Raw genomic sequence first — 25,840 nt, forward strand, 5'->3', positions numbered from 1 at the left:
ATACAATAACAACTTCCACCCATTATTATTCTGATCAAAATAAAGAGAAGCAATATAGGTAGCAACATCATTCTATAATGTGATCCAAATATCAGGCAACCATTAGTTTTATTATATGCTTCTGCCATTACATTACATTTTTGAATAATTATGTACCTATATATAGTCTATTTATATATTATGTACCTACCCCAGCAATGAGAAAAAGGTAATTATCACGTTAAAAGTGAACAACGCCATCTATCGTGTGTTTGGGGAACGTCGATTGGAAAGTCCCTCAACGGCGCTAATTCCTGTACACACCATCTAATTTTATTTTAAGTTTTATGTGAGGTAGAACTTAAAATAAAATTAGGAGGTGTCTGCAGGAATCTGGGCCATTGTCAACTTAAAATACCAAAATGCTTAGCTGAGGCCAAGTTGAGTGGAGGAAGTTTCGAGTTAACATCTTGGAATATGGGGGTATAACTCGTACTAGTCAACTTGATACTTCGCGCTGATGGTGACATTTTGAATAGACGTGGCTTCGGCCTTATTAAGATTTGGACATGACGAAAAACAGCATTAGATGACAGCTGCTCGGCTTTGCCTTTCCCCAAGGGTATAAACAAGTTAAAAAAAAGAATTATGTGTCTAGTTGACACGCACGAGTTGTCCCATTTATGTATCTCCATTAAATTCTATTATCTACTTACTTTCTAATTTGTTTTTACAATGATATAGACGCGTCAAGCGATATTGATCACTCCCAGTTGCACGTAGGTTGAACTTTCGTCAATCGATTTCAAACCATTCAACTTTGTAACTAAGTGTACTGAAAATAAGTCGCATACTATTGAGACAGGAATACGATTGTAAGCACTATTATGTATATGGTATATGTACACAGTTTAGAACCTTGTCGCAATAACATATTTGTGAGACTTTGTTTCATTTGTCAAATATGTTATTGCGACAGGGTTCTAAATTCTCTTTATCGAAAGCTTTATAGAGGGATTTACACAGGTTTTTGAAGTTGATACTTTGAAATCGTCAACATACCCACTGACTATTTATCATCAGCTTAAAACCGGCTTAAAACATAAACAGGACTAGGACATCATGCCATTGTAGAGACACGTAAGGGCGGTAACACACTAAATATTGACTCTAGTCCTAATCGTCATTAGTGTGCGGTTAACCTATTAGAATCATTTGCGACTAAAAGCGTATATCACTTGGTCTGGGGTAATAGGACAGGTACGAAATTATGATCGAATCGAGTTTGCTGTATTAGACTGGAGGTTGCCTGCAAGAATTTACAGTTTAGCAATATGGCCGTAGGTTGTGCTTCTTTAGGTTTTTTATGTCGTATTTATGTGAAATAAAACGTATTATATTGTAAAACGGCAGAGGGATTGTGTCCTCCTTTGGTAGACGTGTGTAATGATGTATGGTCGATATGTTGAGATTTTGTATGTATGGATTTCTATTAACACGCGTGGTGCGCTGTGGTGTCCCATACAATTTTTATTTAACTTGATGCGATAGCGAAGCGATAGTAAATTCCATTATAGAAATATGTTCCATTTTCGCACTGCAGTGTTATTTAGAATGCATTGTTACAATACTCAAACGACATTATTTCATTTGCCCTGAAGTGTTGAGACATGACTGGTATTCGGATTAAAAAAATTGAGCCGATTTTGATTTTGTATTATATTACACGACGTCAAACTTATTTAAATACCTAAACATTCCATCTACGTTGTGACGTAACACGACAGTAATTTATAACATACGATACACGTCTATATATTTATATATATTATATTACATTCTAATTTCGTTTATAATTCCAATGTACATCTATATAAAATATAATATTAAAATCACTTTTTCTTTTAACACAGCACTGAAAGATTTTAGTACATATTTTAATTATTCAAAACAGAAAGTACACTACTTAAAAATATAATTTTTCAAAAAAAGAATTAAAGCAATTTTATTTAATATCAAACAAGGTAAGCTATGTCCAATTAATTACTTTCTATTTACAGATTTTATAAAATCAATACGTAAAATATAAACTCAATTCGAAACTCTATTAATGAATAATATATTATTATGATTTAAAGAGGATCTTTCATATTACAGACATAAAAGGAAAATAAATATTGATCGGTACTTCAATTATTATTGATAAATAAACTTTCAAAATATTATTTAACGATGTAAAAAACGGTATGAAAGACCCCCTTGACGATAATAGAATGGAAATATTATATTTTGTTGTGTGCTAAATAAACCATTGAACCCACATAAATCCGGTGGTATTAAAAATTATAGCCTCAAAAATATAAATTACACCGTTAACCCATTCGAAAATATTGCAATAGTGAATACAAGTATCAAAATTTCGTGATGAAGTGAAAATCATTTTTCAATATTACATTAAAATCGACAGAAACCGACTTAAGGCAGATGCAATTCTTGTAAAAGAGCAAAATTGCTATTCGACATTGCGCACTTACTTTTATACGCGCCATGCTTCAACGTTACTCTTTTCCTAATCAATTCCTGTCGATTGATAATGTCTATGGTGACTTTATGAAACCTCTACTACTGTTAACCGCTACAATGCACATTGACAAAAGACTGTACGGTCTAAGTTCCCTTTGCCTGCCCGAACGGGTAAATTGAAAAAAAAAAAAATGCAATGCAAATTTATACCGTCAATGCAGCGTGACTTACTTCGTAAACGACGAACAGTACACGGACTTGATGTCAAAAGGAAAATGTTACAAAAATACACTACAACTAAATGTGGCTAGCAAACGACATGGCATTTTGTGACATAAGCCTTTACAATAAGGACGGTAGTTGGGTCAACCCGGACACCTACACTGCTTTTTATGTATGCTGCCATTTATTATGAGCTACTCAAATCCTGATCACTGAGTTCAAGGGATGGTATCGGACGTGACCTTTGACTTCGAGCTAACGTATTGAGCAAAATTGACAAAGAATAAAAAAATCACTTGTACTCCTCGGACAGTCCATATAACAGCCTAGCTAGTTACGAAATATCCTTGCGAATTTCCTTTGGAAAATCTCTTGAGGTACTCAACCGGCGATCACGCCCGATAATTCCTACCAGTTCAAATCTTACTTACATGATTCAGTGAGTTATGACGGTAGAATGCAGACACTGTGGTATGACGTGTTTGAAAGGTAGCCTATAGTTCTTGACTGTGCGCGCCGCGAGGCATTTTAAAGTGGTGTAGCGTAGCGGGTTGACGATTGAGGAGAGGCTCTGATTGGTTGACTTGAGGATTTCCTCTGGCGTGTCACCTTCGTAGTTGACTGTGTCTATGTGCGCGCCGTGCGCTAGTAACTCGCGAACCACTTCTGCTGGGCAGGGGTTGAGCTGTGAACAAACGGTTTTGTTATTTCATTTGATTATTCTAAATCATCAGTAATTTAAGCAAGTCTTGTCAGTGTCTTTTGTCTATTTTTACCGACTTCAAAAAAGGAGGAGGTTCTCAATTCGACCGTATATATTTTTTTATCAAAGGCCAATTTTTTTACTTTTTTATAAGTCACGACGTTCGTTTATTATAATTGTTGTTATTTTTGAAATCATCGAATAGACTATTTAGCAACCTACCCACTTAAAATCGGCTAAGGGCAGGAGGATCAGGCTATTTGGCATCCTAGTCAAATGAGATCCTTTTTACGAAACGTCAAAACGAACATTTTCTATTAATAAAAGCGTCCAAACGTCGTACTCATTGTCACTGAATAGGGTAGTTTAGGTCAAAGATAAATTATGAAATTCTGATTACTAAATAAAGACAGATTTAAAGGCGACAAAAAACATTTTCTTTTTTCTATTGAACTTATTTATGAGTTTTAATAAAGAAAAATGTAAATAAAAAGTGCGTCACTTTCACGTTTTTCTATGACGTCACAGGTTGCTTTTTCATACAAATTCCATAGTGATTTCGTGTTTTGACGTTTAGTAAAAAGTAACTGATTTGACTAGTTGGAAACTAGACTATTCATAATAATCGTCTATCAGTGTCTGTATGCAGTGTATGCTGGTGAACTTGCCTCATACTAGAAGCATGTGTGTATGTATATGTGTCGGGCACCGTACCTTGCAGACTAAGTGCAGCGGCGTGTTGCCGTCGGCGTCGCGCGCCAGCGGCGCCGCCCCCAGCCGCAGCATGAGCGCCACGAGCGGGCCGCAGCACGGCTGCGCGTCGCCCGGCGCCGGCAGCCACGCGCCGCCGCCGCGCGCCCGCGTGCCCTCCGACGAGCACGCCACGTGCAGCGCCGACCGCCCGTGCCGGACCTGAGACGTGCAGTACGGTGTCAATGACTGCAGATTGTACATTATCCTGCGGGCCTAGCACCGTAAGCACGCGACTCTATCTCGCCGCGACAGAGATCTGTGCAGTACTGTCAGAAAGTGACGGATGACATACTTCGAGGCGAGAAAGAGTCGCGCGCATACAGTGCTAAACCCGCCGATTGTAACCTGTGTATTGACTTCTTAAAACCTTTTTTGTGCATCAACTTTTTAATCCCAGCTTTTTTACCCACACAACTAAGATGATGTTATTTATATCCCTCAGTCCAATATTCCATTCCATCAAATAGTCCATTACTTATGTCTAATATCATATTAGTCTATCAATACTTCGAAAAATGTTATCGCTGAGGAAAGAGAAGTGGCGCAAACTCCTCAAAAGAGAGGAAATACCCAAACATGACTCACCTTAATATCTAACTTAACAAGCGAATACACAGCCTTATGGATCCTCCTCTCGACGTCTTCGGTACATTCTGGTTCCTCGAGCAACCTCGCCATTAGAGCCGCTAAATGCAAAGAGATCACCAACACTCTCTGTAGTGTTGTCAAAGTCTGTTCTCTGTCGATTGCGAATCTAGAATTCAACAGTTCCATGCCTCTGTTGATTTCTGAGAGCGCTTTCGTGAATACTGGGTCGATGTCTTCGAATCTCACTGGAGGCACTATGCGACCTGCGGAAGAATTAATGCAAGTTTTATATTTTGGCTAATAGCAATTATGAATGAAGGGATATTTGTAGCATTATTATTACGAGTGTAAAAACCTCGGCACAGAACCCTAGATGTTCTTAAAAAAATTGAATACTATTCAGTTATTTGGCTGCCTAATATTAGTCCCCAGGCGGTTATTCACATGCATTTCTATCTTCTAAATAGTCATTATACTTTTTTACAAAGTTTCTAAATAGAAGAAGACTTTTGATTTCGACCTCTAGTCGTTCGAAAGGAAGCAACATTGACTCAGCAGTTATTAATATTGCATATGGCAAACAAAAATATATCCTGCGGGAATCATCATATATCTAGTTTTAGCTCCCTCAACTAAGTCTCTGCCGCATCCGTTACACAATGCAGCTCGGCTATGCCACCTGGGAACCGTAGAGGGCACTCGTTCATTATGAGAGATAAGGTTTGATCCAGGTGACCACATTGGGGCACAGCTGAAAATCAGCGTTGTGGCACTCCCTCAATGTCGGAGTGTCACAACATATTGCTGAGCTGACGTCTCTTTTTAGAAATAAGGTTAAAATATTATGTTCACTCCTACTGTGTACCTATACCTACCATTCTACTTTTCTACATTCACAGTATGGCGACTCCTTTAAGCCCCATATGTAGGTGCTCATTTATAAGACTCAGCAGTGATCTCACCTCTAAGCGGCGGACGCGCGCGCTCCCCCAGCATGTAAGAGAAGAGCTCCGCGAAGCTGTATAGGCTGGACTGTGTGAGTGGAGAGAGCGGTGGCAGCACAGTCCGCTGCATATCCAGGGCGTGGTGCCATAGCTGCCGGCAGCGGTGGAAGCGGCCCGCGTCAGCGTACACGGCGCCTCGGTAGCGGACGTAGTATGATGTGTCGGGGTGCGCTGGACCTGGAAGTTTATGCAGTCTTTTTAACGCTTTCTACGCCCTCCCTGCAGGGCTAACATGTGCAACGTGATTCAATAAATTTTGTCGAAATCAATAACTTTTTTTTCCGTAACATGCGTGTCACAATGTCATGATTTTGTTCGTATTTTGACAGACACATGACTTATTTGGATTCACATTCAATCGATAAAATGACCGTGACAAATTTTCATTACATTGCGCATGTTAGCCGTACTGGTCTATTGGTTGAACGTTGGGCTCACAATCCGGAGGTCCCGGGTCCGAATCCCGGTGAAAAATCACTTTGTGATCCCTAATTTGGATAGGACATTACAAGCTGATCACCTGATTGTCCGAAAGTAAGATGATCCGTGTCTACTACCCGATACTACCTACTGATGTAGGTTAGTAGTAGTTACATGAGCCATGTCAGGGGCCTTCAGGGACATTCAGGCGCCTTTGGCGGCACGTTGATGCCACTGGTGCCTATTCGGGCAACCACCAACTTTCTTTTATCTTAATTGGACAAGACTAATATTAGCTCTCTCTTTTTCCCACTCATTGTAAGTAAAGGACAGCACTAGTTTAAGAGCTGTCAAACTAAAATTAGGTTAAGTTCGTGTCCGAATCAGTACCAATGTCCGACATATTAACTCAAATGCAAAGGTAACGTAGAGTGTATCCCGCCTTAAGAATGAGTTACGAAAAAGAAAAGCAGCAAATCACTTGGAAAAGGCAGTTTTGATTGAAAATTCAGTTTTTCTAAGTTTTCTTCTTTCCGATCTTTAGGGAATAAATGTAACACTATCATTTTGCAGTTAAACGCTGCGCAAAGGGTCATAGTGTAAAAATATAACCAAAACAAAACAGTTGCGACACCTGATGGGAGAAATAGTTTTTATTTATTTTATTTATAAGTTTATTTATTCTCATTGCAAGAATCTTACCTAAAATTCTTTCTCTAATGACGAGTGCTTGCATCCTCATGGCATCGGGGTCGGCTAGTAGTTCCTCTAACTCCTGCAGGTTCGCCGGTTCCTCCGCATAATCGTACGCCTCAATTTGAGGCACGTCTTTCGGCTTTGGTATTGGTTCGCTACCGTCTGTTGGAAATCTGAAAGTATAGGGAAAACATATATTTTTTTTAGCTTTGGATAAGAGCTTTGAAAATTGTAACGATGATGGAGCATAAGACTACACTGTTAACCGTCTCGAACAAGGGGCGTTTATAGTCATAATAGCGTTAAATCTCGTTTCTCACAAAGTCGTCTTTCGTAACCCGAAGATTTGATACTGTAATTCCTAATTTTCTTGACAACAGAGACACTTCTTTTAAAGTTATTGCTCATTTATTTATTTTTTTATGATTACAAGAAAGGGTGAGTATTTCACTTTATTATATCATTTTCACTTCTTTTTGTAACTGTCAGTACTATTCAGAGGCTTCGAAATAGACTACTCTGGGCGCCATCCCACTCGCTTCAGAGTACTGCGGACGGAAGGCAAGAGGGAAACCACTGCCCTATTTTTCCCTAAAAAGTAGCATGAAGAATGCTACACCGACAAGAGCGTGGCTTTTAATTTAGTGAAAAGTCACGCTTGTATTGATATCAGCTCGAGGTGGACGGAGACTTTATTCTGTGATACGGGTAAGTTCTATAAACCTCTCTCTCTCTCCTTGGCATTTATTATTCCCATCTAATGGTGGGGTCTGCCTTCTTCGTCTTGGGTAAGTTCTATAAACCAAAGAACATTTATACAACTAACCTGTCCTCCATGGCGCGTTTCCACAACGCCAGTGCTCCGACCATGTCCCGTCGTTTGTCCACATACGTGGCCCCGAGCAGTTCTAAAGCGTCAATCCTCTGTTGTCTCGTCACAAGTCCATACTCTGCGTTTATTAAATGCTCGACAATGTGTGTGTGGCCCGTCACGGACGCTGCCAATAGTGGTGTCATACCTGGAAGAGTTTATTCAAAATTAGTAATTATTTGGGACGTTAACGAAATCGCTTTGTGAGACAGTCCTCTGTTTGGTAAGGACATTGCTACCCTGAATCACCGGATGAACCAGCACACCGGCACCGCGCCGGCACGTCAAGCCGATGGTCCCGCTTACTACTTACTAATGTAAGTACGTAGTCGTTACATGTTTCATGTCAGGGACCTTTGGCGGCCCAATAGTAACCCTGACACCAGGGTTGGTGAGGTTGTAATCCACCTCACAACCCACACGATAGAAGATCACCGGATTGTCCGAAAAAGTAAAATAATTCAGTGTAGGGCGCGTTAAGCCATTGGTCCAGGCAAACTCGCAGTAGAGCAGCGTGGTGGAGTTGGGGGGAGGCCTGTGCCCAGCAACGGGACGTACATAGGCTGTTTATGTTTTCTGTATTCATTTTAATACGAGTATTGGCCAGAAGATCAAATGTTTAAAGTTGTCTTCACTTGTGAAGATTTTGTTTGTTAATAAGCTTGTATATATTTCCATATACTTAATTCAATATTAATATGGAAATCATCATCGTCATTAAATGACTTTGATTTATTCGTATGTAATTAGATCGTTATCTTGATTACACTTAGATGTTCTGTGTAAGGTTTGCGTGATACAAATAAATTAACTCCTAGTACGTGTCTACAGGTGTGTAGATTCTAAGCAAGAATAGTCAATAAAAATAAAAAGAATAGTCATGTAAGTGGTACTTGTGTCGCGGTACATAAGTTCTAGACTCAATGCGTCGTCAAAAAAAGTACAAATTGAAATCCTGCGTTTCTGTAGTCCAGTGGTCCCAATCCCGGTGGGAATATATCACAAAAATCACTTCGTGATCCCCAGTTTGGTTAGTACACTACAGGCTGATCACCTGATTGTCCGAAAGTAAGATGATCCGTAAAATAAAATTAAACGGTGTCTACTGGAATCAGAACCAATGAGAACTCTAACTAATGATACCCCAAACACATCGACATAAAGAAAAAAAAAGAATACGTTTTTTTCCACTTACCATAGGAATCTACGTCCATCGTCGCCCCATGACCTAACAGCATCTTCATGATGTGCAAAGACCCGCTTTCCGCACAATCATGTAAAGCAGTGTTTCCTTTGACACTCTTTCTGTTCACGTCAGCATCCAAGGAGAGTAGGTATTTGGTGATTCTAATGTGACCCTTATAGCACGCAATCATTAGGCACGTGTGTCCGTGACGATTAGCTATTTCTATGTCTGGAAAAGCAGAAAGGTTTAATATTAGAGATATTATTACAAAAGATTTGTTAAATAGTAGTAGTCTAAAGGTGAGGTCATTTGGACAGCTTATCACCTCTGTAATCGAGTTTAAAAACGGATGTGTCGAAAGATTTTTTATAAATTACTGTTTATTATACTTCGGATAGAACGTCTAGGGCACTATGCCGAGGTTTTTCTAGCAGCCACTTTTCGTTAGCTAACAGAGAAGCTGCAGTAAGTTTAGGCGATGAGACTTTTGACAAAAAAACATTTATGTGAATTCAAATTCAAAAATATCTTTATTCAAATAGGTAACATAGTTACACTTTGAATCGACAATTTTTACATAACGAACGTCTCATCCGCCTAAAAGTAATGCAGCTTCTCACAACCTGTAAAGAAGCTGCAAGAAAACTAAAGATTCAAACTGATGTGGCGTTCTGGAACGCAAGCCTTCTTTTATAGTTTAATTATTAAATAACTTTTATGTTAATTAAGAACTAACATCAGGGTAACTTTAGTCGTTATAACGTTCGTTACTTGTTTGTGAACGAATATTATCATTCTGGTAACACTTGTTGCGACGAATCAATCTGTCATTCGACGGTTCACCACCTCTGAAAATATAACCTGATGAACAATCACTTCATCTTTTCATTTATTCTCCGATGTCCTCGCCCTGGCAAGAATTAGCCGGCCATTAGACCGCGATCGAGATATAGATAGAATAAAGATATTTTGATGAGTATGATACCACCATCATCATCATCATCTCCCTAGCATTATCCCGTTTTTCACAGGGTCCGCTTACCTAACCTGACGATTTGATAGGTCCGGTTTGACAGAAGCGACTGCCTGTCTGACCTTCCAACCCGCGAAGGGAAAACCAGCCTAATACAGGTTAGCTCACATACCTCCGAAAATGCATTTCTCGGGAATGTGGGTTTCCTCACGATGTGTTCCTTTACCGCTGAGCACGTGATAATCATTTATGATCCAAACATGAATTTGAAAACAAATTCGACAATCATTGGTTTAGGCCTGTGCTGGATTCGAACCTGCGACCTCAAAGTGAGAGGCAAGCGTTCTACCAACTGGGCTACCACGGCTCTACAGCCGACAGGACAGCTCTGTCTGTTCATCAAAAAGAATCACAGTCGCGAATTTTCGCCACTCACTTTCAGACAGTGCGTATAGTTGTCGTTCAATTCTCTTCTAATGACACTCATTATTTACGTCGATTACATCTACAGTGACGGGGAAAGTTTCTCTTTGTTCAATAAGTATGCAACAATGACGAAGGCTTCATAGAAATCTAACATCGCTACGGGTCAGTCAGCTACAAAAGCTTATTTGTTAAGGTTTCAACATTCTTTCATCATGTTTGATCAATAAAGACCATAGTTTTACTCAGCAACATTAATGAATACATACTAAGTTATTTGCTATCTTTTGAATTTTCTATTATTTTGTGTCTCCATTACTCAAGGAGACATGTACTTTTCTTTGGAATTCCCTTGGAAAATTCATTAAAAAGTATGTGACTTTACATCAAAAGTATGCAAGATACTTTCGATGACCATTAGTAAATATATGTGTAGGTTTACGGTATGTATCCGAGTCTGGAAAAGACTACATACATAAACTCACGCCCGTAATCCCTAATGGGGTGGGCAGAGCCACAAGTAATCAAAGACAACTTGCAGCCACTGCAAAAGACTATTTGTGAAAATTGATATTTAAATAAGTTCTTTTTGTACGTGACCCTTACCAGCGCCATTTTCAACTAGGAACTTGACGATCTCATAATGTCCATCGAAGCAGGCTGCTCTGAGCGGTGTGCTCTGTGTCCGCGTGGTGGAGTTGACATTCGCACCAGCTCGCACCAACAGCCGCACCAACGGTAGATGACCAGCCGCCGCGGCGCACCATAGCGGCGGAGCACCCTCTATCGTCTCGCCGTCGAATGTCACTGGAAAGATAAATCGGATTGTCAAGCCACTGCAGAATAGACTAAGCGAACGTGTTAAGACACAATATAACAAACATAACAAATACTTTATAACACACTCAGGAAATGCACAAATACAAAAGAAAATAGAAAGAGTACAATAGGCAGACACTCCGTACAAAGACCTAATTGTTACCGTGTGCTGCCTAACGCGTAAGAGTGAACAAGACGCAGTCCGCGCGTTCTCCCTCTTAGTCCTTATGGGCTTACGACCATTTCAGACTAAGACCCAGAGGGGGTGAGGTCGACGATTATATAAATTCCCTTTCTAATAACACTGAAAAAAAATACCTTATTACTATTTTTTCTTAAGTGTAGTATTTTGACAATGACTGTTGGTTGGTTGAACGATTGTTGGTTGTTGTTGATTGGAAAGGGTATGTTTGTTACGTTAAACAATGAAGTAGGGTTATAGGATGCTGTAATAGTGCTTGTAAAGAACGATGATACTTTTTGGATTATGAACGCATAAGACAAAATGCTGTTGAAATACTCAGTTACAGATATGAAAACAGCCTATGACAATAATAATATTACGGTTAAAGGCCTATGAAGTTTTAAAAACAAAATAATTTCCATACCTCAACAAGTATTCTTGAGATGTCTTTCATAATACATGTTACACAACGTGTTTTAAGTTCGCCAGTCAATAACTACTGTTTTCATAAAACATTAACCGTTTCTCAACTCAAAGAATATGTTTATTTTAGTTAATCAATTGCGCAAGAAGATCTTACAACAGCAATCGATTGAATAATAGACTGCGTATGGCTCCAATACAAAATTTCACACGTTAAATTTCTGGCTTAAGATTAAAGATTATAAATCTTTCGTATGCATATTCATTGTAACAATCACTGAGTGTTTAATTGCTTAAGCCTATTGAAACTTAGACGAAAAAGCTTTCTTAATAGGTATCGTGCGAACTTGAAGAAGTAAAAATCAACAACGGACAAAAAATAAATATTACAACGGCTTTTGTAACTGACATCAATATCAAGAATCATCAAGAGTTGGCAAATCGCAATTGTCCAAGAAAGGAACTAAGAGGGCTCGTGAAAGAAACGAAGGCCTTTTTCAAGCAGTAATCAAATAAGACATGATTGTAGTTACCGTAACCAAAGCCCTTTACGATGATGCAAAAAAGTGAAATAAGACGTTACCAAACATGAATGAAGGCGCGTATTATTTTCGCATCACGACGCTGCTTTCGTCAGGTGTGATGGATGGCAGCCAATTGACGCAATTGAAAAGCGATTACAACTGCTTGACAACAAAGCACCATCAAAAATAACCCCAACAACCACAGGTAAGAAGAAACTAATTAAAAACACTAAGTGGTTACTGCTCATAAAATTAAGTAGGCTTTTAACGCCTCAGTATACACATTAAAGGAACAATTAGCTATTAATGAAATAGTAAAAGAAACAATAATTATAAGCGTAAAAGTTGCCGTGACATTGAAATTCGGGATCTCTACCTTGGTCTAAAATACTGGAGATATTTTGGCCGTAACCTAGAGTATGTTCCACGTAAACATTATGACTGTTGCTGAACTTTTCGCCGAATTATGAGCAAACATAAATATTAAACATGAAATTTTTTAAGGAAAAGCATGCGCATGAAACGATCAGAAATATTCGAATTTCGCAAAGTCAATGACCTTCAAAATATCATGACCTATATATAACTGCCAAGTTCGAATAATGCTTGGATTTTGGCATTACTATCTGTGTTTGTTGCCACGCATTTTATTGCAATTTCAACCTTTGTGGGCAATGTGGAAGAACAAGGAAGATTTGGAAGAGATCCAACTATGAGACGCTTCCGAGACAAAAGTGTTTATTTACTTCTTGTTTTCTGAGGAAATGTTTCTTAATTGGCTACAAGACGAGTTGATGACTTGACGTAGATGATCTTATTTCTGTTACAAAAATGAATGCGCCGGGACTAGACAAATAATAATTATTTGACAACATACGGAAGATTACAAAGACAATAAGATACAACTGAATCATGTGTTGTCGATTTCATTTAATAATGGCTACTCTTCGGTTTCTCCATAGACACTTGTCTTCAGTAGTTTTATGATACAAGAACTGCATATCCAGCTGAATTGTTCGTTGCACAATATCTCTTTTAGATCCATGCGTCGTCTTACAAGAGCCAGATTTCTGCTTTATTGTACTTCATTCGCTACGGGCCAGTTTGCATGCATGCGTACATGCGTGAATGCGTGTGATTGCGTGAGTAAGTGACGGCATGCGTGCATGTATGACAGCTTTGTCGAGTCGTTTGCTTTTAAAACTTGATAGATTATCTTACCAGAGCCAGGCTGCTCGATGTCCGCCTTGCATCTCTCGATGAGGTATTCGGCCACGTCGTAGTGTCCGTTCCTGCAGGCGATCACTAAGGGAGTCGCGCCGCCGACCTTCGCACCCACCAACATGTTCAGCTCATCTGCCGAGCGCCAACTGTGTAGGTACACCTGGAAATAAGAAAGGTTATGGTCAGATATCTATATTTTTTAAAAGGTATATGCGTGGAATCATAAAAAGTAATGTGAGTATGTCTTTAAAAGTGACTGTGATTAGATTATTTGGTACGGAAGAACATTCGACATCAATTTCAAATTTAAAATGGTCTCTGTCATGGAATGTAAGCGTTCTTCTTCTCTCGTGTGGGTTGAGAAGTGGATTATCAACCTCATTACCAACCTCAATGTAAGCGTTTAATCCCGTTTTTTTTTTTCATAAATCATCAGTCTTCATTCCTTGCAATAGCTTTGTTTCTAGCACGTTTTGTCGTAGCGATTACATATGGCCGATGGACTGGTTACCTGTTACCATACTGTTCAAATATCCATTCAAGGACTTGATATAAAAAGTGGCTCCAAGTTGTCTACTGCTTCATTGTGGCTCTGCCCACCCCATTAGGGATTGCGGGCGTGAATTTATGTATGTTACAAAGAAAACATTAGCCTACGCCAGTCATTAGCCTAGAGCGGGAAAAATAATCGTGCGATTGTAAAATTTTAAAGCCAAGTTTTGCAAGCGGGCGGCATTGCGCCAGAGCTTGCCAAACATCGCTGTTGTTACGACCGCACAGATTTCACTTTTGCTCATCACCTGAATCAAATGAAATGTCAGCATCATAATGATGATATTGGGGATATAAAATGTTGTACAAACATTTAATCTCTGGGTCAGACACCAGGGCTGATGAGGTCGGTCATTGATCTAACAGCCCACACGAGAGAAGAACCGTGGGTAATTTTGTGCTGCATTCAATTTTGGTGTTGACAATAGGTAAGTCGCTTAAAGTGTCGAATATCACGGATACTCATTAAATTGTGCCTATCTATTTGTTCTTGCTACCTATTAAAACGCATAAAAAAAAACATAATGTACATTGTACACAAACAAACAAAGTGGGTCAAATGTTATTATTACTTCTCCATTGACCTCCATGACATTAAGTTCGTCGACATTAGGTAAATTCATATTTGCAATTCGGTTTGTTTACGGCTCGTTACATACAATAACTCCAGCCAGTATGTCAGTAAATGGCTACTGGGGTGAGCAGAGCGAAAAGTCCTAATGGTGCATACAGGGGGATCAAAAAGGCCACATTTGATAATTTTTGATTGTTCGCATTGCGCACTTTTATATCATCATCATCAGCCCATTACCGTCCCCACTGCTGGGGCACGGGCCTTCCCTATGGATGGATAGGGAGATCGGGCCTTAAACCATCACGCGGGCCCAGTGCGGATTGATGGTTATTAACGACTGCTAATGCAGCAGAAAGTTGCTTAACTTCAACAATCGCAGACCGAGCGCATTAACCGCTGCGCCACCGAGCGCATGTCAAATTACAATATGTATTGGTTTTTAGATGAATTGAATTGGTTTTTAATTGAACCCCCTTAGATCAACCTGCAATGTCCTATCTAAACTATACGTATTATGGACCACAAATTGATTTCACATTTTATCATACAAATAAATAGCAGGCGTTTCTTTTTTCCTATAGAATTTGATGAGCTATTTTAAAATATTGGTGTTTTTTTAAATCCATGCGAATTTTCGTTCAAAGACAAAAATGGTTTTATTTTAAACAAGCTTAGGCTGACGAAATTGTCAGTACCATTTCGACCAGGTTTTCAATTGTTATAGCGAGGAGAATAAACCCGATAGAGTATTACATTTTTATAGTATTTTTCAATTTACACAATGAATATTTTTTTTAAATCACATTCTGGGGAGTTAAAATGGCCACATCTAAGTAATTCATCTAAAAAAGCAATATTGCTATTTGACATTTGTCAGCATTGTACACTTACTTTTATATGCGCAAATGTCAAATTGCAATATTGCTTTTTTAGATGAATAGCTTCGATGTGGCCATTTTAACCCCCCCGATGTGATTTTCTTCAACAAAACCGCGATTTCATTTCAATTTCAACCCGGGTAAAAATTGAAATCACAAATTTTTACTTGGATTAAAACTAGCGTCTTGCGAGGTTTTGTTTAGAAAAAGTCACATCCAAATGTTGAGGCAAACCGAAAACAGATGTTATAGGTACAAAAATGATGCAATGTAGCGGAACAGACCCAGAACGACTCCACTTATATATTGGATAAGATTGATTTCACAAACACGGAAAATATGATGTAGTCTAGAAAGCAGTCGTTTCGCTAGGAAGTTATCATTTGTTATTATGAATTGTGTACTCAACTACGTTTGTGTAAATGGTAGGAAATATTCGTTGTAAGAGAAAAATATAATATACGGAAGAAAAAATATAAAAAAAGGATAGTGGCCCCGATTCCTGCAGACACCTCCTAATTTTAAGTTATACACGTCATTTTCTTATCCGCCTAAAAGAAAAGAGACATTCATTGAGAACTGTGAATCTTAAAATGAATGAGCGAATGAATGAATAACCCGAGCGATATTTTATAATAGGCATCTCGATGATATGCAACCCGCTTGACGTGTGCTGAAAACTTAAATCTGTCGGGTTATTGGCCAATATAAAATTTTGGAAGGTATTTTAAAATTTCTGCCTGAAATTGACGTGTGTTCTGGAATGTCAAAATAATAATATACCTACCCGACACAAAATAAATCCAAAGAAGTAGTAAAATATAGGATAGTAGAAGTAGAATAGAATATAGACTTATCTCAAGTTGATGAAAAAAGTCGATTAATTTGAATTCAATTGCACCCGAATTAGGGACGCGGCTATTAACGATTTCGGTAGACAGCACAGAAATTTGTTTTTTGATAATTATGTAATTTGTTTTTGACGAATAAAAGTTTTAAATATAAAATATTGTCTTTATAATGCTATAGATTCTACAGTGTAGACTAGAGGCAAAACGTAGAATGTATGTAAGTCAGTGGAGCGAACGTTAGCGAAAGAATTGAATAAAGCATAAGTGTTGTGTAAGGTTATTCAAATCTTCAAAAATATCGAAGGTTAAATGTGCCGAGGTCGTTCAAAACACTCCTAAAACATACAGTAAACATTTAATATCCAGCGTACATTTTGGCTTGAATCACCTGATTGCTTCGGAAAGCATGCTAAGCCGTTGGTCCCGGGCTACTAGCACTAACACCTCCACCAACCCGCAGTGGAGCAGCGTTGGAGTATGCTCCATACCCCCTCCGGTTGATTGAGGGGAGGCCTGTGCCCAGCAGTGGGACGTGTATAGGCTGTTTATGTTATGTTGTACATTTGAAAGTTTTTTTAAATCGAAAAATTCATAGTTAATTGTATGTCTTTACAAGCAAATGGAATTCCATAGTCTCTGCTTAACTTGATGGGAAATAGTTTTGTCCGGCCAAATAGTTAATACCATCTGCGGCAAATGTACAATAAGTCACATCAAAATAATAGGTGGAAAATGGGTGAGAGTTTGTGTATATATGTAACTTAATTTTTAATTAACTAAAAACCTCCAGTTTTCGATTTTTCCCTGTTATGAAATGGAAATCTATTATTAATATTATATTGCAAGGGGAAATTAAGCATTATAACTTAAAATAAGACCATGATATTTTTTCAAGAGTTTACATTACTGTGAGCTTCGATGGTAGCTGATGTATAGGTATGATGTGGACTGTATTACTATATGAATGAATAACAAATACTTAGCTCATGAGAGAGATTTTTAATGAATTTTCACTATTAAGAACAAGACGTAAACAAGAAAACAAAACCAAAATACAAAACGATGTCAAAAAAGAAGAAATATAAAAAACATGTAAAAAGATTATAAAATCTGCGAAGAGTTCGCAATAATTACTATTGAATTTTAAAAAGTGGAAGCATAAATACAATACCTTTTCACAATATTTTATTACACTTCAAATGTTCCACTTTGTCCGCACACAGATTCAAAAATGACTGAGCACAAAAATCCGACAGAATTAAATAGCTAAAAGACAATAAGGTCCAGAGGCTTAAACATTGAACTCTTTCACAATCAGCATTGTACTGATACTGGTATTGCGAGCGAAGTATCGATGAGTAAGACAGTTGATACGATTCATGTATGATGAAATCCCGACCTTGATACACTTTGGCGGGAACCATTGTGATTAAAAGAATAAAATATAGGGTATCTTAGTGCATCTCTGATAGATATCAGTCTCTTAACAAAAAATGATCCTATTGTTATTCGTGACATTTACAGTAATCGTGGAGCACGTGTTTAAAGACACCTCACAAAAGTTTGAGGAAACGATTGTTACTAACAAGATAAATCGAATTTCTCGTGTAATTCATAACTCAAAAGCTTTCGCGATGTTAATCACTGACACTCATCCGAGCGCAACGGAACAGATATGTGACTCCAAAAACATTTAAAAAATACCTAATCGTGGCTTAAAAAAATTGGTGCAGTTGTCAGACTATAACAGACCCATCACAGACTACAACAGGTCCATTGCGCCTTCGGGCCGGTTGAAAATCTCTCGAAGAGTGGGTTTGCTATACGCGCAAACAGCAGAAATATGTTTGTTTCATATCCTCTTTAGTTGATTGAATAGGCTGTTTACTCGTCTGCACGAAAAATGTAATTACCTTTTTGATACGTCTAAGGAGTCTTCGTTGGCGGCGCAGGAGTGTTTTGCCGCAGTGCCGCAGCGTCTCTATCCAGCGGCACCGGACGGGCATCAGGTCCCACACACCCGTCGACATGTCTCAACACATTGTTTCACTGATGTATCACTGATGTATCACTTATGTATCACTGATACCCCTGAGGCACTAATGACGGGTTGCTTGCGTTATCCGTATAAACCAGTATCACTGTTTTTAATATTTAGTTTTATAGTGAGATTAAAACTACAAATAAAATAATAAAATAAGCAAAAGTTTCAATGACGTCTACATTCCCTTACAGTCAACAAGAAACTACTGCAGTTATCGGAACTGAATATTGTCAATTCAAAGAAAGTGGACCGACTGACATACATTAAATTTAGTTGATTACTTAACAAATTAATGCTAATAGAAAACTCAATTTGCTTAAGTAAAATACTTCATCCATTCAACGTCCATCAACGTCATTCTACGTCCATTTCTTGTTTGTGATGTAACTAGTTGTTAAGTGCAATAAAGTATATTCATCTTCATTAGCATAATTTGCGTTGTAGACATTTCTTGACATTGCTCGACATGGACACATTAATCAACAACACAATTTCTCATAAATGCGTAAGCAATAGATATTATTTGGTTTACAAATCTTCTTAGTCTTCCGTCTGCTAATGTAATATGTCCACGGATATTGAGAGATAAATATTGATTCTTAACTAGGAAAGACCCATGAAGGTTCCGTCGTTATAAAACAAACATACCTAACCGTTGGAAGAATCAACAGAGCTAATACTGAGGTTAACATAACACTAATTAAGAACACGTTTATCAATACGTCACATTTTTCCTGTTATACTACAAGGATATGAAGTACTAACAAATCTTGAATTTATAAAGACTAGAAATACAATGGGAGAAGATTTCGACGATAAGCGAGAAAATGAATAAAATGAATTAGTGTACAAATGCGTTATCGTCGGGACTATAGAAAAAAATAACAAAGGCATTTGACGTCCCCTCTCAGACAAGTTTGAATGAAAAGTGAATCTGAATCGTTAATGTATATGAAATTGAGATGAGATACGAAATTGATGAAAATCGTTGCTACTGCTACAACGTTTGATGTCATACAAAATTTACAGCTTTTAGAAAGATAGACTTATGTTCAAATGGAACTTGGAACGAAGCCAAATTCATATTAAGGGGGCAGGGTAACGGCTTATAAATGTCGCCTTAAACGCATGATAATAAAAGAACATACAACGGGTATATATTTAGACAAAAACAGCCGAGGTATTTATGTGTAATTCAAGGGTTAGGTTCCTAAAAGTCGCTAATTTTTAAACTAACTTTCTCTTCTATTATTTATATTATTCCCTGCTGGCATGTAGACCTCAACCGACAGATTTCTACTCATCTAGATCTTAAGCTACCTTTATTCAATGTTAATTGTTGATGACTCAGTAGTCATTGTTGGAGTTTCTATATTAGCATGAACTATAATAACAATCTGTTTTGCTTTCACTTCTAGACTTTACGGTTGTCGACCAGTTATTGCGTCTGTTGTCGTGAAGTGGAACCGTTATGCGTTTCCTGCAGCACGGCTTGCATATAATCATATTGCACTCAATGCATCTTATTTAGTCTCTTCCTTATTACAAAATACTTGTGACTTAATAAACCCTTTACTATGCGGACCGGCAGTCATGGTATTACTCAGTTTTATTACATATATCTTAAACTACCGTAATATAATAGCTCAATAGAGAAAGATGAACTATAATAAAAACTTTCCACTTTACTGGCCAATGCAAAAGACTAGATTACAAATCAATAATTTTATATAATATTGATTAGGTTTAACTGTCTGGGAACTGATATTAGGTATTTACTAAATTGTATAACAATATTTTAAGTTTTTTGAAAGAACGTCTAGCCTCCTGTGCCGAGAATTTTCTTGCAGCTTCTTTTCCGCGGCTAAACAGGTTGTGAGAGCTGAAGTAGTTTTAGGCGAATGAGACGTTCGTTATGTAAAAATGACGATTAAAGTGTAACTATGTCACCTACTAAATAAAGTTTTATGAATTAACTAAATAAAGATGAAGTAGGACTTCAGAAACAGTAAACAATCATCTATCGATGGCAATAAACAATCAAAGCTGATTATATAAGAGTCGATTGTTGTAAAACTATAGAATACAATAAAATAGCCTTGCAAACTAATATTAAACAACAAAGTTTTCAATTGAGAGGACGCATTATTGGTGTCACGTTTTCCTGTGAGCGGCCGTCACGCGACTATCACGTCGCTGCGACTCATGTCATAAACACGTTCATTGCTTATAAAAAACACTTATATAACTATCAAAGGATCTTCAATAGTAATTTTATCATCAATATTATTAACACCTTCGAAACCTTTAATTTTCCGGTCATATGTCACGTCCTGTATTATTGTCATTGTAGTTATGACTTTATTCATTGATGTATAATATAGTGTTACTATAGTTATTAATGAATGTTGTTTTAAGATTGTTTTTGATTTAAATGTCAAACTTTCCTTTCGATCGTGCACAGTAAAAGAAACATTCCAGAAAAATATCATTCGTTTAAAAAGAACTATTTATATTAATGTGTTCTGCTTCATGTCATTCTTGATGTAAATAGGCAGTTACTGACACGTGTCGAGTCTACAAATATTCCAACGAGAGCATTGATATACGCAGTATTTTATTGATATAGTAATTTTGGCAAGAAATCTTCGAGAATTTGGAGCAGTGGACCAATTTCGCCACTTTTGAGTTGTTTACTTCGTTTGACGTCCGAGCCATTATCAAATCAGCGTTCACTACTTTGCTGAGTCTAATATTTATAGCCCTATATAATACATATATGTTTGCTGATCATATGGTTTAATTAAAATAAAGATCATGGCAGATATTCAAAAATATTTGCATACCTAAGGACCAAACGGTTATGGAAAAATAAAAAATGAACAAACAGAACCTATGCGAGTTCTAAGTACGACAACGAATCAATGACAATACATACGTGACAAAAACTAATATGTTTGAAAAGTACAAGGACAAATCAGATATATTAAAAACTGTTCAACGACAGGAAGCAAAATCAATAGTAGTCGAAAAACAATAAAAGTTACAGGGATTGACCTCAATTTCAATTGAAAGGCTTATTACAATATAATCAGGTCTAAATATGGGATCGGAAATAATCCCGGACTTCAACCAACAAAGAATAAGTTCCTGTTGAACGGCCATCAACTTACAGTGAATTATTTTTAATGTAAATGGGCAAAAACATAACTTACTTTGAAAAACAAGATGACACGTACGTCTTGTACGTATATTGACCGGTGATTGACAAACTGACCGGTGTTCATTAGCTAAATGATTGCAATTCACGTGTCTAAACCACAAAATAGATAAGGTTGAAGGATTAAACGGTTTAAAGGACAGGTCTCTCGGTTCGAAGGACAGCTGTATCGTCTGAATATCTATCATTATTATTATATCTACAGCAATCGTAAATTATCCATCATATAATAGATACAAGAACATGTGTAAATGATATGAAAACACCGTTTCTTAAAGGTTTTAAACGAATAAATAACAGAGGAATATTAATCGGCAAAACGTAACATCAAGCACGATAAAAGCGATCTTGGCACGAAAATACGCATCACGCTGATGAAACAATTCATAAACAATGCTTTTCTTGAGATTATCATGTTACAGATGTGATTGCATTATTGTATTCAAATGAAATACAGATAGCGAGACTGATATTGATGCCAATGCAATAGAAATTAGTTTCGTATCCTAACTCGACGTACAAATGACACAGCCAATTAAGCATCAGTCCAAGGTGCAAACGTCAGTAAGAGTTTTGTTTGCGTAAACATTTTGACATTAAAATCGTCTTAATGATTCGATAACTTTATGAATTCATCGAAACAATAGTTACAAGGTTGTGTTGGTACGATCGTCAAATTATTAAAAGTTAGGCACGTTTCGCAACTCAACGCCGGTTGAATGTGTAGGTTGTTGTGTGGCGAATAAGTTTTAGTTTGAGTTAGCAAGTTAACGGTATGTGTTGCGTGATTATAAATGCTTGAGTAGGCACAAAAGAGTTATGCCGAAAACACGTGCCGTATGCAGTCGGCGTCATGAACAACGCTACGATGATTCAACCAGAATGGCGGCGAAATAGTCCTTTAGCTGGAAAAGATTCTCCTGAGATTATCCTACTGGGTGATCTTGGAAGTTTTCCTTTGTTATTATCCGACTGCGGCGAAGCGAAAAGGAAGGTTATGTATTTGACTGATATGTATGTATGGAATGTCACTAGAAGTGTCTTGATTGTCCAGTATGTTATGTTATGTAGGCTATATAGTTATGTTATATAGGCTATGTGATATTGTGTAAAAATCAACGTGGCGCCCTCTAGAGGACAAACTGTGGACAATTCTTCTTCTATCGTGTGGGTTGTGAGGTGAAATTGTATTTTCCAATGGTATAAACCCCGAATCAGTCCTAAGAGTTTTTTTCTGTCCTAAAAAAGGATCACGGCTATCTGTTAAACATCACTATTCGGAAGAATGTTAGAGAAAAAGAAATCTTGTTTAATACTTTACAGGGCGCGAATTTTCCGTAGTCGGGTTTTAGTTTTTAAAGTTTTATATTTTTTATCCTAGGCCATATCACATTCCGAAGCTTAATAAGTGGTATGACCGTAGAATTATAATAAACTTTCATAATTATCCTGTATTGAAAATAAAACAATGGATGCAGTGTTAAGTCAGTCCGTTCTGGTTATATGACCCGGTATGCTTATACTGAGAATATGTTTATGAAGAAGAATGGAAGGCTTTTAGAAAGGCCGCTTTAAGGCCGCTAAATTACCATGATGGATGATTTATGTAAAGGGTATTTACAAGTAGCAATTTTGATCTTCTGAACGTTTTCCTTCTGTTCGTTAACATCAATTATGGCAAAATACCTTCAAAAATTGTATTTATTGAACTTTATCTTGATAGTTGAAGGGCATTGAGTCTGTAACGGTCCTATACATGGTATGTTGTGTTGTGTGCAATAAAGAAATATTGATTGATCAATTGAGCAATTACTATATCCTTTTCTGCAGGCGGAATAAGCGATTAGACTCAAGAGTGAAGAAACTAGTTTGGAAACCGTGGAAATGTAAACAGTAAACACAAGGACCAGTTTAGTACTGGAAGCAAGTTCTATAAGGGGGGTGTGGTATTCGGTCAATGACACCTAGGTCGCAGGAACTTGAAATGAAGGGGGGAAGTAGCGTGGCTTGGTGAAGGCAATACTCTTAACCACAAGGAGGAAGAGATTGACGCTGACGCTAATGACACGAAAATTGCACAAGGAAACCAAGTCTAACGCATCAGCCGTGTCATAGCAGCACTGTACTGTTACGTCGTAAAGTTCCGTTGCACAATTCATAGTATCATTGTACTCATACGCATAATTTAGATTCCTTACAACGCTGTTGATTGATGTATCTCTAGATGAGACGCAGAATAAATGTAAACTAAACCAAACCGAGGACAGTGCCAAAGCATTGGACGTCACGTAACATGTAAACACGGTACCTATATCAATAATGATGTTTGAAATACTGTAGGAAACATTATGGCCGCTCCTAAGCACATAAAGGAAGATCGGAGAATTACCTTTGCTTATACTAGAACGTTCACGAAAAGCGAATTGTATACGCGGAAATATTCATAAAATTAAGAGTCGGAAAGTATGAGGATATTAAAAACATGGAAAAGACCAAGGCCATTAACCCTCTCACTCAGAAACGTACACAGAAGTACTTAAATAGCTACAAAAGCGTAACAAGAATCAATTTCCTACTTTCGATTCCTTACAAAGATCAGTAACGATACACTTTACTGTTTACAAGAACAAAATGAAAGTTTTAAGAATGCAGTGCCATCAATGTCTTGTCAGAAACGCCAGTTGTTGACTGCAACGGTATCATCTGCCAGAACTGCCATGCTACTGTAGACTTTACGGCGACGTGATTGCGTCTATGTAGCTTGAACAGTGCTGACGGTACAATTGTATTGAGGTAATGTAGGTCATTGTGAGTCTCTAACACTGAAAAGAGCTGCTTTCTAATTCATAGGTTCAATGTTCTGGGGAATAAACGACTAGGCGAACAAATGTGTCTATGGCTGATCACTTGGAATTGGAAATTCGAACGCGCACAAAAACAAGAGTTGCACAATCACACCAAAACTCGTGTTGAGGCAAGGGACCGGAGCACACGCAGCCACTAAGCCAACCGGCCGTGGTCATGCCGACTGCAACACTGCAGCGCGAGTCCGACCACTCTTTCACCGCCCGGTTACACAAACACTCGTTACGTAACCAAACCTTTGCCTTTCCAATGCTGCAATGGTGTAGCAATTTCTGTTCGAATGATTGACTGTACAATACGTAATAGGATCACAAGGAAGAGACAGTCGAATGGCGGCCGGTTTTCTGAGATCAGGCCAGATGTTTTTTTAAGTTAATCGGTGGTTATCCATTTTAAAGTTTAAATTTTAGTTTTTAAGGCTTATTACATCTTTTTTTGTGATAAAAAAACGCCTGTTTACTACGCATAGAACTTATATAGGTGCAAGCATTAACACTTGAAACTTCAAGTCGTACACACGTACTATTATGTATAGGTACTGACATAAACTTAACAATTAAATATTCTTAAACTTAACATTACAAGTAATTAAAACTAAACTACTAAAACAAAAAGAAACAAAAGTACATAACTACTGACTCATTTCAAAATTCATCGTGGCTTCCTTCATCTATTTTATTAGGGTTGTATTAATCTCAGCTGCGACTGCCCTCAACATCATGCTCAGGTCCCTGTTTTTATATAAGAACTTTCAAATTGACATGATCTTGATGGCACCCTCAAAGCTGAGATTAGGTTATTAAAACCACCCAAAGTACTTTTAAATCCGTCAACATTTTTTCCCTATTAGAGTTTCAATTGTTTTCCTCATATAATTTACAAATTAATGTGCGTGTTTTTGTTTTTTTCGTTGTACACTGGAATAATAGATTCGATAAAATAATAAAACAGGGCCATTAGATCTACAAGTCGTAAATAACCTAACCACAAATTATTAGTAACAACATTATTTTATACTGGCTTGTTTATTATGTAGTTTCAACATTGTTTGTTTACCTTTACTTTATACCTAGACCAATATTTTCATTGTTCAACTTTATATGCTTGCCACCTAAGTAAGTTTCCATATGGTGATAATATGTTTCCTCGTTATATCTTCTGTGAATGTTACTTTTTGTTACCTAATAACTTTAACCGCAATACAATGTTGGATTAGCCGTTGAGTCATGGTTGATGGAGGTGTATCTTTTTACGGATAGTAGCCGGACGGGACCAAAGGTCACCCCGGGCATTCAAAATCTCATCCTTACCGCTAAACGCATAAGTGCGAGCTAGACTGAC

General features: G+C 37.6%; 1 protein-coding gene across 3 annotated transcripts; it reads right to left on the bottom strand.

Annotated features, from left to right (window-relative positions):
* Positions 1-1,702: 1,702 nt before the first annotated feature.
* On the bottom strand, positions 1,703-24,663 carry LOC126370670 (protein fem-1 homolog CG6966). 3 transcript variants are annotated; one of them, XM_050015661.1, is made up of 11 exons: positions 24,593-24,663; positions 18,284-18,547; positions 13,513-13,675; positions 10,948-11,148; positions 8,955-9,173; positions 7,715-7,907; positions 6,895-7,061; positions 5,731-5,949; positions 4,766-5,031; positions 4,142-4,339; positions 1,703-3,409 (listed from the first exon to the last, which is right to left on the bottom strand). In XM_050015661.1, exons 2-11 carry the CDS (start codon positions 18,398-18,400, stop codon positions 3,161-3,163), a joined length of 1,992 nt encoding a protein of 663 aa, XP_049871618.1. In that variant the 5' UTR covers positions 18,401-18,547; positions 24,593-24,663; the 3' UTR covers positions 1,703-3,160. The 3 variants fall into 3 exon arrangements, with proteins under 3 accessions (XP_049871618.1, XP_049871616.1, XP_049871617.1); XM_050015659.1 differs by having other exon boundaries at positions 24,456-24,657; XM_050015660.1 differs by having other exon boundaries at positions 24,416-24,657.
* Positions 24,664-25,840: the final 1,177 nt, after the last annotated feature.

The sequence above is a fragment of the Pectinophora gossypiella genome, chromosome 11 (assembly GCF_024362695.1).
Source record: "Pectinophora gossypiella chromosome 11, ilPecGoss1.1, whole genome shotgun sequence".
NCBI classification, from domain to species: domain Eukaryota; kingdom Metazoa; phylum Arthropoda; class Insecta; order Lepidoptera; family Gelechiidae; genus Pectinophora; species Pectinophora gossypiella.

Bases quoted from the DNA above. Each gene is read 5' to 3' on its own strand.
- LOC126370670 (XM_050015661.1), bottom strand. From the start codon at position 18,400: ATGTCGACGGGTGTGTGGGACCTGATGCCCGTCCGGTGCCGCTGGATA. The intron at 9,174-10,947 runs GTAAGGGTCACG...CTGCTTTTCCAG, and splicing joins CCTAGTTGAAAATGGCGCTG to ACATAGAAATAGCTAATCGT. The intron at 7,062-7,714 runs GTTAGTTGTATA...CTATACTTTCAG, and splicing joins AAACGCGCCATGGAGGACAG to ATTTCCAACAGACGGTAGCG.